Source organism: Coregonus lavaretus (genome assembly GCF_964263955.1).
Source record: "Coregonus lavaretus genome assembly, chromosome: 23".
Lineage (NCBI taxonomy): Eukaryota > Metazoa > Chordata > Actinopteri > Salmoniformes > Salmonidae > Coregonus > Coregonus lavaretus.
In genome coordinates this window covers 22891917-22907997 of record NC_140010.1, presented here as the reverse complement: position 1 = coordinate 22907997, position 16081 = coordinate 22891917, and the positions used below count along the sequence as shown (strand labels likewise).

Here is a 16081-nt window from a genome sequence, read left to right as displayed (position 1 = left end):
TAAGGGCACAGTACATTCATTTAGATGCATGGCCGTAACAAATACTCTACAATAACTGTACACACAATTCAAAACAAGGGCATACACTGTACAATCAAAATATATATCTCTAAAAAATATTGCTAAATTCAACCTTTACCTACCGCAAGCAACGCCATTCTTTCTCTTCATAGAAATGTTTCTTTAAAAGTATATGCAATGATCTCAGCGGCCCGATTCTTTGTATTTGCTACTCAGCTATAGGAGGCTTGCTCAGTCTTGACAGCGGCCAACCAAAGGACGTGACAAGACTTGGCGCTCCATATAAATCGGCAAGGAACAATGTGCCATAACGGATATCTATATATTTTATTTTAAACAAATCTTTTGGTGGAATTGTTTAACTGACAAGTCCCTTGGCCACTAAAAACAGTGGCAAAGGAAGAGAGAAAGAAGATATGAGCCAACTCCACATTTTAGGACACTTTTCCCTTCACTCTGTCACTCTTTCACACAGTTACCCTGCCCACTTCCTTAGAAACTATCAGACACCCCTCTGCCAGCACCACCAGAACTTCCCACTGCAATTAGTTATAAAAACTTTTAAGTCCCGCGACACGTGGTCTGATTTTTAAAGAGCTGTATCCCCCTTCTCACGTGGTATGGGGGCTATTGAGTCGTCACAGACACCCTGAATGATAGCCGAAAAATAAGGCAGTTCAGACAATAGGTCGTCTTGATTAATTCAATTCTTTCAGGACCTTGAACCGTCGTCCGGGCAGCTCCACACAATTGCTGCTTTGATAGTTTGGATAAATTCACTCTCTCCCTCTAATTTGAAAAATCCAAAATGACTGATTTAATCTATTTTCTTTCCTGTTAGTAACTGTCGGAAGTGTTCTCCATGAGCCGACAAAATGACAACATTTTGCTTGAGATCATATGTATCATATCTGTGTATCAAATAGAACACAAGATGAAAAGAATCAGTACAACAACAAAAAAACTGACCTGGTCGGCTGTACAGGCTGCATTGCTGTTGGACTCTGCCATGATTTGATAGTGCACAGTGGTTCTCTCGTTTCCACTCTGAGTTCTTCATTCACACCTTTCCTATCAGTTCCGCAGCAAGAGGGAAAAAAAGAACAGCCTCGTTTTGCCCTGGGTTGATTAATGTCTGAATTATTTTCACCTCATTTCATCTGATGGAGTTCTGTTTCCTTTCTGCCTCTCTCAATCATGCGGCATAGTAGCCCTCGCTCTCCCTCCCCACTCTCACTCGCCCTCCCTTCCTCTCTCCTTCACTCCCTCGCTTTTGCTTGCCCTCTCAGTGTCCCCCTTCTGTTGTACTTCATGAGTTTAGGAAAATGCCCCCCTCCCATTCCCAAAAAGACAGGCAAGATCCACAGCCTTTGCCTCTACCTCCACAATGAATGGGTCGTTGTCATTCCAGCACCTTGGCTGCATACAGAGCGAGGGGTGCTGCTGGTTTAGCTGCCTGGAGTCAGGGCTCCTGCCAAGCCTTCCTCAACAGACTAAAGAAAAAGTGAGGAGCTGTGCGCTTCCACTGGACTCACTACCCTTGCTGTCTCTATATTTCTTCAACTTTTTTTCAAAGCAGCTGCACCCAGACCACCAACACTCCCATTCTTAAACACTTGACTCTCAAATCCCTGTTCCTTGACATTGTCAATTCCTCCCTGTATGTAGTGCAAAAGGCAAAAGGCTATACCCTTCTCACTGCCTGCAACATGCTTGCATTTCTCGATCAGCGTTGGAACATGACTTTACATTATTATGCAGTCCTATAAAGGCAAATTACCATACCCTCATTGGAGGAAATGAGTATGTACAGACATCAGTTTAAAAAGAAAAGTAAACAAAGTTGTCTCAGAATAAAGTAGTTGTGCTCTATTGCTATTTTAAAGAGCAAAACAAATATTCCAACAATTAGGCTACTATTTGCTAAATTTAATTTAGGACGTTTGAAATTTGATTAGCAGAGAAGTTGCTTTTGAATTAAACAACATAAAGGGGTAAGTTATGCTAGTAATCAAGGTCATTGAAATCATTTTTTTTTTTTTTTATATATACACACAGAATAAATGCTATAAAACAATGTGTAGAAAAAATAACTGACCCGAGATGAAGGCTAAAATCAGATACATTTTCTTGCATGCTAAATTCCAGAAATATAACGCCTGATGGAGACCTAAAGGTCGAAATGTTGTATCAATAAAATCACCTGGGAGCATGAACAGCAGTGTGCAGCATTTCTATCCTCTACATCTCCAGCACCTGCAAAAAAGCACCTGGATGTGCGTATGTTCTTCAGCTATCCTCCTGATTCCTGCTTATAAGCAAAAACTAAAGCATGAAGCACCAGTGACTCGGTTAATAAAAAAAGAGGTCAGATGACGCAGATGCTAAGCTACAGGACTATTTTGCTAGCACAGACTGGAATATGTTCTGGGATTCTTCCGATAGGATTGAGGAGTACACCACATCAGTCACTGGCTACATCAATAAGTGCATCGATGACGTCGTCCCCACAGTGACTGTACGTACATACCCCAATTATTTAACTTTTTCTATAAAAAACTGCATTGTTGGTTAAGGGCTTGTATGTAAGCATTTCACTGTTGTATTCGGCGCATGTGGCAAATAACATTTGATTTGATTTGATTTTGTACAATTCCAGAAATATACATGAAAAGTGGGAAAATCAGTTCTTATCCACTGCTGTAGCAGTTGTCAAATAATGCTGCTACATATTTTTTTTCATTGTACTGCAGACAAAACCATGAGGAATGAAATTGCTTAGCTAGGCGACAGCACACTTTCTGCATGCTCTTTATTAGTAAACGTCTGCAGACGAGCGAGTGTGTGGTGTGTGTGGGATAGCGGAATAAATGACACATGCAGAGCTCCTCTGGGGTTCCATATGAGGCCCAGGCAGCCACGAGCCTGGCGGTGGGGGATTTTGACACTGTAGGTCATTAGAAACTCTACAGGGGCCGCAGCCAACTCCTATTAGTCAGCCACCAGAGAGCATGTACACCACAGAATAGGTCAGATTTAATGAGGATTTTTCACTGCGCTATTTTGCCTGCCACTTATCAATAGTTGAAAGGAGAGTGTTGTGGAGAGGGTGACTATGACCATGAAAAGAGACAAGATTACTATAAAAGCCAGTTGACATGTTGGGGAACTTGTTTTCCTAATTGCCCTGTTATGTCTGCTATTTAGCTCCAATTAAACATCACAGATGCCATGTTCTGTAATTGCCCAGATCTGTTAAATGTTTTTATTTTTTTCCACTTTACAACTACTGCTGGAATGTAAATTCAAATAATTGAAACTAACATTCCCACATAAGGATTTGTCATTAAAAGTCAGATCCAATGGCATGGTCCCTTGGGAAGAGAGCAAGAGCGTTATAGTTCAACCTCCTGACTCCACAGAGACAGACCGACCTCCCAGGACAGATGATGGGGGTCAACTGGTTAACCCTTTCCTGGCACCTCCCTACTGGGCGTCAGTCATACCCAGGTCATACCCTGCCCATCGCACACAACCCTGCTGCTAAGAATACATAGGCTAACCCCCAAATGAGACAGGGAGACGGGGACCTCCCTCAGAACTCACCACCACACTCCTCACACTAATGACACTGAATATGGTAGTGGCGAGGAGGAGTTGTGTGATGGGGGCCATTGGGACAGGACAACTTCCGACTAAGGCATGCAAGAATTTAGAAAGAGTCGTCTGGTTGTGCACAGCCCATCAATGAGGCGGCCCGGCAGCCTGAGAAAAGCCCAGTTGCTATAGAGAACAGGGGTAGGCCACAGTCCTGCCAGAGAGAGGGAGAGGAGAGAGAGATAACACGAGAGAGGGAGGGGGCGTAGCACTGGGTGTTTTATCTAAACTTGCAGTATTTATTTCCTACTACGCTCCTATCAGAGAGTAGATCTCACCATCTCACCCATTTCATTTGCTGAGAACGTTTGAGTTGAGTTCTTGCATTTTTTTGCAAAGGATTTTCTTATACTTATTGGAAGGATAAGGCTACCGTTATATCAGCTATAAGATAGAAAAATCCCCCTATTACACAACATCTCAATCTAATAGAAGTAAAACAAAACAATCATTAAAGTGGCACAGAATGCTCCCAAGACTGTTTGAAATGAGCTGCCTTTGGGACTCTTTCCTATTCAGAGCACGCTGCCTCTATTGACAAGCCAAACAAGGGTCTTCAGTGTGGGCTAAATTACTACTGCTGACCAAACATCTCACTTTCGCAACTTTCTGCCCTGTTGGATGTGCCGTGTCCATTTGTCATTGATCTTAGAACATTACCGTAGAGACCTCTGTTAATTGGTATGACATATAGATTTTCTCCGTCTAGTATTCTTTAGTGATAAATGTAGCATCCAGTGCAGTGCTCAGAGATGTCCATCTCACCCGTGGAGATGGTAATGTTTGGTCCTATTAAATCCGCCTGCATAAAGATCTCTGTCCCTTATTGCAATTAACTTAATATCTCATCACCTCTGATTAGGTTCCCAAGTAAGTGATGGGGTGTGTGAAGGCTTGGCACAAGGAAAACTTTGATAACCCTCAATTTTATCAACAGTTCAGACCGGGAAACAGAAAAGTGACTCCAAGTAACTCTGGAGAATCTCTCAGGCCGGACGGACTACATAACATGGAGGACAGAAACCAAAGAGAGCCTGACAGCCTTTGTCTGGGCAACAAAAGGACAAATTCAATGAGCTATGGTCGGAAAACAACTTCCTGAGCATTTCTTCCAGTTTGAAGTGTGACGTCTGCTTAGCCTGGCAGCTTTCAGGGACACAGGAGAGCAATCTCTAACGCTTGGGTTAACCTGAAGTTTCCATGATAATTTCTCCCCTCCGTTATTTAGCTGGAAGGGCCCCAGCTGTTCATTCTTTATAAATAGCGTGTAGCTCAGATCGCTTCCAGGGAGAATGGGGCTCAGTGGAGTAGCTTGGGAACAAATCGGGCTGGAAAAAGCACACAACATACACATTTTTACAAACATATGGGACCATTGCTGGGGATGAAAGTGAGGTACATGTGATTTTAGTTCGCCTCACGTGGATTCAACAATGAGCAAATTAGAAGAGCAGCAACAATCGTTGTCGGGGATTAGTTACCAAAAGGTTGGAAATCTAATATATTTGACTAGTAGCCTACATACACAGCAAATGTTTCAGGAGTAACCATTAATTTACTACAATCATTCCAATCGAATCAAAAGGATAATTTGAATTTATTGGCATCAGCTCATTGTGCAGATTTACCTGGTATTTCATTCTTCCTGCATACTTTCATAATCTTAAAATTAAATGAACTCTTATATAAGAGGGGTAAAAACTTCAACAGAGGAACATTTTTGTGCAATGGCAAGGTTGAAGGCCTTGTCTCTAGCTAGGTCAACAGAACTGATCCAGGGTGGTTGTAGGATTCTAGCTCCAGTTTGGATTTATGTAAGAGTTCCAAAAACCAGACACAATGTAACATAGCTTAGCGAACATGTGAATACTCAACAACAACAAAAAATATATATACACTACCAGTCAAAAGTTTGGACACACCTACTCATTCCAGGGTTTAACTTTAATTGTACTATTCTTTACATGGTACAATAATAGTGAAGACATCGAAACTATGAAATAACACATATGGAATCATGTAGTAACCAAAAAAGTGTTAAACAAATCAAAATATATTTTATATTTGAGATTCTTCAAATAGCCACCCTTTGACTTGATGACAGCTTTGCACACTCTTGGCATTCTCTTAACCAGCCTCATGAGATAGTCTCCTGGAATGCATTTCAATTAATAAAATGTTATAAATGTATTTGCATTTTAATGAGGGAAATAAGTATTTGACCCCCTCTCAATCAGAAAGATTTCTGGCTCCCAGGTGTCTTTTATACAGGTAACGAGATGAGATTAGGAGCACACTCTTCATGGCCAAGACCAAAGAGCTCTCCAAAGGATGTCAGGGACAATATTGTAGACCTACACAAGGCTGGAATGGGCTACAAGACCATCGCCAAGCAGCTTGGTGAGAAGGTGACAACAGTTGGTGTGATTATTCACAAATGGAAGAAACACAAAAAAACTGTCAATGTCCCTCGGCCTGGGGCTCCATGCAAGATCTCACCTTGTGGAGTTGCAATTATCATGAGAAAGGTGAGGAATCAGCCAAGAACTACACGGGAGGATCTTGTCAATGATCTCAAGGCAGCTGGGACCATAGTCACCAAGAAAACAATTGGTAACACACTACGCCGTGAAGGACTGAAATCCTGCAGCGCCCGCAACGTCCCCCTGCTCAAGAAAGCACATATACAGTGGGGAGAACAAGTATTTGATACACTGCCGATTTTGCAGGTTTTCCTACTTACAAAGCATGTAGAGGTCTGTAATTTTTATCATAGGTACACAAAAACTGTGAGAGACGGAATCTAAAACAAAAATCCAGAAAATCACATTGTATGGTTTTTAAGTAATTAATTAGCATTTTATTGCATGACATAAGTATTTGATACATCAGAAAAGCAGAACTTAATTTTTGGTACAGAAACCTTTGTTTGCAATTACAGAGATCATACGTTTCCTGTAGGTCTTGACCAGGTTTGCACACACTGCAGCAGTGATTTTAGCCCACTCCTCCATACAGACCTTCTCCAGATCCTTCAGGTTTAGGGGCTGTCGCTGGGCAATACGGAATTTCAGCTCCCTCCAAAGATTTTCTATTGGGTTCAGGTCTGGAGACTGGCTAGGCCACTCCGGGACCTTGAGATGCTTCTTACGGAGCCACTCCTTAGTTGACCTGGCTGTGTGTTTCGGGTCGTTGTCATGCTGGAAGACCCAGCCACAACCCATCTTCAATGCTCTTACTGAGGGAAGGAGGTTGTTGGCCAAGATCTCGCGATACATGGCCGCATCCATCCTCCCCTCAATGCGGTGCAGTCGTCCTGTCCCCTATTCAGAAAAGCATCCCCAAAGAATGATGTTTCCACCTCCATGCTTCACGGTTGGGATGGTGTTCTTGGGGTTGTACTCATCCTTCTTCTTTCTCCAAACAAGGCGAGTGGAGTTTAGACCAAAAAGCTCTATTTGTTTCTCATCAGACCACATGACCTTCTCCCATTCCTCCTCTGGATCATCCAGATGGTCATTGGCAAACTTCAGACGGGCCTGGACATGCGCTGGCTTGAGAAGGGGGACCTTGCGTGCGCTGCAGGATTTTAATCCATGACGGCGTAGTGTGTTACTAATGGTTTTCTTTGAGACTGTGGTCCCAGCTCTCTTCAGGTGATTGACCAGGTCCTGCCGTGTAGTTCTGGGCTGATCTCTCACCTTCCTCATGATCATTGATGCCCCACGAATTGAAATCTTGCATGGAGCCCCAGACCGAGGGTGATTGACCGTCATCTTGAACTTCTTCCATTTTCTAATAATTGCGCCAACAGTTGTTGCCTTCTCACCAAGCTGCTTGCCTATTGTCCTGTAGCCCATCCCAGCCTTGTGCAGGTCTACAATTTTATCCCTGATGTCCTTACACAGCTCTCTGATCTTGGCCATTGTGGAGAGGTTGGAGTCTGTTTGATTGAGTGTGTGGACAGGTCTTTTATACAGGTAATGAGTTCAAACAGGTGCAGTTAATACAGGTAATGAGTGGAGAACAGGAGGGCTTCTTAAAGAAAAACTAACAGGTATGTGAGAGCCGGAATTCTTACTGGTTGTTAGGTGATCAAATACTTATGTCATGCAATAAAATGCAAATTAATTACTTAAAAATCATACAATGTGATTTTCTGGATTTTTGTTTTAGATTCCGTCTCTCACATTTGAAGTGTACCTACGATAAAAATTACAGACCTCTACATGCTTTGTAAGTAGAAAAACCTGCAAAATCGGTAGTGTATCAAATACTTGTTCTCCCCACTGTACATGCCCGTCTGAAGTTTGCCAATGAACATCTGAATGATTCAGAGGAGAACTGGGTGAAAGTGTTGTGGTCAGATGAGACCAAAATCGAGCTCTTTGGCATCAACTCAACTCGCCGTGTTTGGAGGAGGAGGAATGCTGCCTATGACCCCAAGAACACCATCCCCACCGTCAAACATGGGAGGTGGAAACATTATGGTTTGGGGGTGTTTTTCTGCTAAGGGGACAGGACAACTTCACTGCATCAAAGGGACGATGGACGGGGCCATGTACCGTCAAATCTTGGGTGAGAACCTCCTTCCCTCAGCCAGGGCATTGAAAATGGGTCGTGGATGGGTATTCCAGCATGACAATGACCCAAAACCACTGCCAAGGCAACAAAGGAGTGGCTCAAGAAGAAGCACATTAAGGTCCTGGAGTGGCCTAGCCAGTCTCCAGACCTTAATCCCATAGAAATCTGTGGAGGGAGCTGAAGGTTCGAGTTGCCAAACGTCAGCCTCGAAACCTTAAAGACTTGGAGAAGATCTGCAAAGAGGAGTGGAACAAAATCCCTCCTGAGATGTGTGCAAACCTGGTGGCCAACTACAAGAAACCTCTGACCTCTGTGATTGCCAAGAAGGGTTTTGCCACCAAGTACTAAGTCATGTTTTGCAGAGGGGTCCAATACTTATTCCCCTCATTAAAATGCAAATCAATTTATAACATTTTTTACATGCGTTTTTCTGGATTTTTTTGTTGCTATTCTGTCTCTCACTGTTCAAATAAACCTACCATTAAAATTATAGACTGATCATGTCTTTGTCAGTGAGCAAATGTACAAAATCAGCAGGGGATCAAATACTTTTTTCCCTCACTGTAACATATTTTGATTTGTTTAACACTTTTATGGTTACTACATGATTCCATATGTGTTATTTCATAGTTTTGATGTCTTCACTATTATTCTACAATGTAAAAAATAGTAAAAATAAAGAAAAACCCTTGAATGAGTAGGTGTGTCCAAACTTTTGACTCGTACTAATATATATATATATATATATATATATATATAATTTTTTTTTTTTTTCAAATACATTTTCAAAATGTTAATGTTTTGCTATGTGCTACATAAAGGAAGAATTGTCAAGTCATGGTAATAACTGAACACAATATTAGTTATATTCGTTAAATTACTTCAAAACAATATGTTTTTGGAGAATGAACATGTCTATTAGACTTCATATGTATGCACATATTGCCACTGCAAATGTAGTGCAATGGAATGTCAGCGAGAAAGAGCGAAAACTTTAAATCACTGACTATGTAAATGTGTTATGATGCGTCGTTGAAGAAAGGCGGCTGCACGCTATTTTTTGCAATTATACGTTTTCAAAGCTAAACATGATTTGAAATGGTGGGGGAATTTGAGATGCTTTCGGTGAGCCTTGGACATGGAAGGAATCAAAGTGATAAATAATGTGAAGGCGGGTATTCCTGTGAGGGAGCCCTGAGAACAGCAGACCCCCTTCATCCCATGCCGATATCTCCCATTCACTAGACAAGGGGCAGAGCAGGTTGAGTTCAAGCGCAACAAATTAAATAGATATGGGATGCAAAGCCTTTGAAGGACCTCAATTGGACTGTTGAAAATAACAATAATAAAAGAGACGAGAAGATTTAAGAGGCCCGTTGAGGGAACACAATGCAACTGCTGTACATCATTTTACAAACTAGCCAGCAGACGAAAGTGGGTCTCTTTTTTACTTTGTGTCTCCTTTCTTTGGAGGGGGCTGCCATTAAACAGAAGGGAGAGGAAGAAAAGTTGAAGAAAAACATCATTTTCAGCCTGAGTGGTTTCTTCAAATGAAATCTAAAAGGCTGAAACGCAATGGGTCCTTTGGTTGAGGGAGCTTTTTAAAAGGAAGAGCAGCAGTGGACGTCTTTGTCCCCTCACTGTAACTTCGCCACAGTGGCTGCATTTTCCCTGGCTCTGCCGCTTGGTGCACTGTACTAACAGTGTACACAGGCCTAACATAAACATAAATCATGTTTAACTTCTACTATGCTCCCTCACATCTGTTCCCATGCCCCCGAAGGCAGCATGGTTGCACAGTTACAAAGATGTGAACACTCAAGCTAATCCAAGTGAGTGATTGACAGCTGAATATGGTCCTCCTTACATAAGGAGGAAAGGAAAAGCTTTTGCGCAGACTGAAGACGTATAGGACAGACAAACTCAACTCGAGACCTAAAGGTATTGTCTTTACGCAAACTTCACATGGCAGGGCAACTGTTTACAACATATAGTAGTTGAGATCATCCACACCTCAATACTACAGTCATAATCTTGCCAGTTTTCCAAAGTGAGAATGTTAAAAAGTTGGCAACATAAAGGACTGAAGCCGGGTGTACACGACTTTCAAAATCCTAACGTCGCTGAGCCTCTCACATTAAACAACAATCTTTCCTGTATGTTGTTGAGAAAAGTAGCAAAACTTTTGTAGTTCTCGATGGCTAACGTTATATCTTTCAAAAAATGGCATGGTAGAAAGGACTGTCAACACATACTGAACAGCTCACATTATAGACAGAAGCCTGCTACATGGCAGACCAATCCAAACTCATCTCCCGGCATGTCCAGCCCATCCATTATCTCAGCCAATCATGGCTAGCGGGAAGGTTCCTGTCTTTTTCCATGGCTAAACCAACTAGGCTCGTAATTTAACAATTTTATTCGTACTTATGGATGGAATACAATTTTGTTATTAAGGCACATGAAAGTTCACATGTTCCAGAAGGCATTTCTGTCAAATAAATGCATTAAAAAATATATATGTTTACGTTCAAATGCCGCTCAGTAGTGACGTGCGACATACGCCTAGTTTCCTGAAACGAGTCACAAATATCTAGCCAACATTTTGAATTGAATAACATTGCTTGTGAACTTTAGAGCTGTAACGATTTCACACTTTGGCTTTGATTAAAGGCAAGTACAAACGCATACTAGTAGTATGCAAGCGGTACCGGAGCGCCAAGTCTAGGTCCAAAAGGCTTCTTAACAGCTTCTACCCCCAAGCCATAAGACTCCTGAACAGCTAATCATGGCTACCCGGACTATTTGCATTGTCCCCCCCACCCCACCCCACCCCCTCTTTTACGCTGCTGCTACTCTGTGTATTATCTATGCATAGTCACTTTAACTCTACCCACATGTACATATTACCTCGACTAACCGGTGCCCCCGCACATTGACTCTGTACTGGTACCCCCTGTATATAGCCTCCCTACTGTTATTTTATTTTACTGCTGCTCTTTAATTATTTTTTATTTTTAACTTATCAATTTTTTACTTAACACTTGTTTTCTTAAAACTGCATTGTTGGTTAAGGGCTTGTAAGTGAGCATTTCACTGTAAGGTCTACACCTGTTGTATTCGGCGCATGTAGCAAATAACATTTGATTTGATTTGAGTAGTCATCGCTCCTGCTCGAGAGTCTACACATTCTGTGTGATTGGAAACATCATCATCATCATCATCATCATCATCTCACTGGCTTCTTCTCTAGTGAGGTCTCATTGGCAATTGCTGATCACCGTTCTCAAAACTTGACGTTGCAGATTGTGCGCCTATAAAATCAAACATGTTTGAAAATATTGGGACATCTGTGACTGCTCAAAGATGAGATCAGTAGCCCTCAGATTGCGTCTCTGAACCGCTCACATTAAACTAGCTTCGGTTACGGCCGCACGCCCTGAGTAGGCAACGACATCGGGATTTTGTCTCTGATCTCAAAAACTTGTCTGGGACAGCTAAATCGGGGCCAAAATCATATAGTGTACACCCGGCTGTAGCACAGATAACTACATCATATGCAATATGCTTCTTTTTTTTCTTTTTTATTCACTGCTATGGAGCAAATGTGGCCAATACCAATTTTAGGGAGGCAAAAGTCACCGATTACCGTTAGCTCTGCCGATATATGGTTATTTTGAGGTGAATTAAAAAAATATTTACATAAATTGTGCTCCAAAGGATTAACAGATACTCTAAATTATGATTTAACAAAATATTAAAATTAACATTATATTTGTAGTTTACAGGATATCCACCAAAAAGCAACTATTTCCTCTATAAATACAACAGTAAATATAAAACTTGTTTAGTTTACCTTCTTAGGTACAACTTAAAGATGTGTATCTATGGCAGTGTATAAGAAGTATGCAAAAGTGTTTGTTCTGAATGAATTAAACTTTGTCTCAAAGTAAATCTGAAACTGCATAGTTCACAAATTCACAAATAATCATTGAAATGTAGTAACATGCAGTTCGTAATGTCACCGCTAGGTGCCAACGTCAGCATTTGTCTTGAGTAGATTTACTAGTTGTTTACAACAGTCAAAGGTTATGTAAACAAACACTTTATGGCAACCTCGCAACGAGAGTACATTACGACACGCACAAGCTAGCTGTTCATTACAACAATGTTTTCTTACAGAACCCATATATACGTTACACTGTCAATACTAAATGTATTGGCTCTACATTTCAACTGCAATGGCATGTGCTGATGACTGGAAACGTTTATGCAGGCAAATGCTTGCCGCACTGGTTTTAGTCACACATTCTAATTTAGCTAGCTAACTAACATTAGCTACTTATCTAATAATGTATGTAAGCACATGGCCGGAACGATAGATCTGCGCCAACGGTCTTGCTTTTTGCAGATTGCATATTTCGGAAAACAAACAAAATAAACCCACTTGCTAACATAATCCGCCCAGACAGTAACAGTGTTATTTTTTCATCGAGGACGAGTGTTCACTTTGGGGCCTGTAGTGTCAGCACATAAGTAGCACAGATAACTAGCTAACAAACTACATTGCTGGCTAGATAGCTAAGCTAATGACCTTGCTGGCTAGCTAGCCTGCTAACGTTAACTAAGTGAGAATGTGATGAGGACAGGGCTGCTTGCTTGGTGTACTTTTGACTTACTTATTCAAATACGCTGGCTGTGGCAAGCTACTCACCGTTAAACCACCATGCCTACTCTCTCTCACATTGTGACCTAGGGCTGAATGATGTTCGATGAGCAGCTCATAGAGAGCCATCTTCAGGCAACCATTGAACATGTTAAAAGAAAGACCTCAAATAAGCAGACATATTTGTTTATTCTATGTATATAGTTTAGGCATATAGTTATATAGTTATATAGTTTAGCAGCAGTCAGACAGGATGCTGTGGAATAAAGACCCATACAAATATTTCTGTAAAAGGCTAATATTGGTCGGGCTCTACTCTTGAGGTGGAGCTTTGAGTTGGGTTCTCCATTTGGCCATTCCCAAGAGACGAGCAGGAGAGCAGCAGTCAGACAGGATGCTGCTCGTTGTCCTACCACATTTAAATGAGCTGCCGAGCAGACAAATGTGCAAATCCCTCACCCCACTCCCTTTCCCAACATATCCTCTCTCAAAGCATAAAAGACAGCTAGCTGTCTCGTAAAACGGTGCGCCAAAAACTCATCCGGCTGCCAATTCAGGGAAAGTGAGTCCAAAAGCTATAAAAGATGTTAGAGAGCGACTCAAAAGATAAAGCCTTTCTTAGAAAGGTTGGAAAGAGTCAGACTTGGGTTTCTAAAGCACAATTGCAAGCAGAATGATACCAGCCTGTCCATGGCATGTAAGGACTCTGCTTGAATAGATAGCAGCAAGGGAAATTAAGTATACAACGTCTAAAACATAAATTAGGTTATGTATAACTATCTGTATATACACTATATATAAAAAAGTATGTGGACACCCCTTCAAATTAGTGGATTCGGCTATTTCAGCCACACCCGTTGCTCACCAGTGTATAAAATCGAGCACACAGCCAAGCAATCTCCATAGACAAACATGCCAGCAGAATGGCCTTACTGAAGAGCTCAGTGACTTTCAACGTGGCACCGTCATAGGATGCCACCTTTCCAACAAGTCAGTTTGTCAAATTTCTGCCCTGCTAGAGATGCCCCGGTCAACTGTAAGTGCTGTTATTTTGAAGTGGAAAGTCTAGGAGCAACAACAGCTCAGTCGCAAAGTGGTAGGCCACAAAAAGCTCACAGAACGGGACCGCTGAGTGCTGAAGCGCGTAGTGTGTATAAATTGTCTGTCCTTGGTTGCAACACTCACTACCGAGTTCCAAACTGCCTCTGGAAGCAACGTCAGCACAAGAACTGTTTATCTGGAGCTTCATGAAATGGGTTTCCATGCCTGAGCAGCCGCACACAAGCCTAAGATCACCATGCGCAATGCCAAGCATCGGCTGGAGAGGTGTAAAGCTCGCCTCCATTGGACTCTCTGGTGTGATGAATCACACTTTACCATCTGGCAGTCCGACGGACGAATCTGGGTTTGGCGGATGCCAGGAGAACGCTACCTGCCCCAATGCATAGTGCCAACTGTAAAGTTTGGTGTAGGAGGAATAATGGTCTGGGGCTGTTTTTCATGATTCGGGCTAGGCCCCTTATTTCCAGTGAAGCGAAATCTTAACGCTACAGCATACCATTACATTCTAGATGATTCTGTGCTTCCAACTTTGTGGCAACAATTTGGGGAAGGCCCTTTCCTGTTTCAGCACGACAATGCCCTTGTGCACAAAGCGAGGTCCATACAGAAATTGTTTGTCAAGATCGGTGTGGAAGAACTTGACTGGCCTGCACAGAGCCCTGACCTCAACCCCATCAAACACCTTTGGGATGCATTGGAACGCCGACTGCGAGCCAGGCCTAATCACCCAACATCAGTGCCTGACCTCACTAATGCACTTGTGGCTGAATGGAAGCAAATCCCCGCAGCAATGTTCCACCATCTAGTGGAAAGCCTTCCCAGAAGAGTTGAGGCTGTTATAGCAGCAAAGGCGGGGCCAACTCCATATGAATGCCCATGATTTTGGAATGAAATGTTCGACAAGCAGGTGTCCACATGCACTACATGACCAAAAGTATCTACTGTATGTAATGTAATATACTGTCTGCAAGCGAGCCGTGGCAGTGAAGCAGTGACAGTTAGTGATGGCGGGAGAAGGGCTCGGTCCTGTGGAATGACTAGCATCACTGTCTGTCAGTGGAAGACAACAGACTCAGCCATGGGGACTGGAGCACGAGCGAACCAATCACAGAAGGGGAGGGAAATGGAAGGGAGGATCTTTGGCTCTTATCTACCATTGACTTCTCGTTTGGACCTAAAGGTTCGACCTCAGGGTTTGACCTGTTACTGAGGCCTTGGCCTGAACATATTTACAGAGTGGTTTGAGCACTAGGACTAGTAAGACACACTAATGAAACACAATACAAATAATTTATTTTACTACTTGCCATCTTTATTTTATAAGCTTACTGTGTATCAAACTGTCTTACAACTGAATAGCCCTGAAACAACCTGCAAGAGGCAGTACATTTATTTCAAAATATTTATTTAGTGTAATATTTATTAAGTTACGCTAGTTCTCCGGAGAATTACATCCTAATATCAAATATGAAATTACTGCATTTAATCTAACCTAGCATGATGTCTACTGTATTCCAGTTAAGGCAGTTAAGTAGTGAATAAGCTGTATTTGTTTAGTGGAGTGATTCCCGGTGGCCCCCAGCCATGTACACACTGTCCAGACAATTACAGAAGTGGCTGCTGCAAAAGCCACATTGGCCAAGTCAAACAATCAGCCTGTAGTATACCTGCTTGACAGACACTTGGGTCCGATTGGGTAAAGCCACACAAGGTCCAGTTACTTCAGTACTACTACTATAGCCTGGGGTGGCTGCTAGCCACTATCCCCAGTATTTCTAATAAACCAAACATCTTCTCAGTGGTTAAACATCGAAAAGGATGAAGGCATGGCATAAAAGATTAGGGATGGTCAAAATCGGTTTCTTACAAATTATGTAAACATAAGACACATACACAATACATAAAAAGACAAATGAAACTTCAGAAAGTTTGGCTTATTTCAAGCTAGCATCTTGTAGAATCACATCGATCAAGTACAGGTAACACCTTGTGGACGATGATAAATAGGGTAGGCCCATGTCTTCAAATTATAGGCTAAACCAAAATAAAAAACCTTCACACAAAATACTACTAAAACATCATTCAAGTGCT

General features: G+C 42.0%; 1 protein-coding gene across 1 annotated transcript in view; it reads right to left on the bottom strand.

Moving 5' to 3' along the window:
- The window catches only part of LOC311098908 (sodium- and chloride-dependent glycine transporter 1-like), a gene marked incomplete at its 3' end in the record, with an annotated part of 50204 nt that extends 49166 nt beyond the window's left edge, over nt 1–1038 (bottom strand). The window contains exon 1 of the mRNA XM_084139455.1: nt 991–1038. Within this exon, the coding sequence (XP_083995581.1) occupies nt 991–1032 (42 nt within the window). The 5' untranslated portion in view covers nt 1033–1038. The remainder of the gene's footprint in view (nt 1–990) is intronic.
- Nucleotides 1039–16081: the final 15043 nt, after the last annotated feature.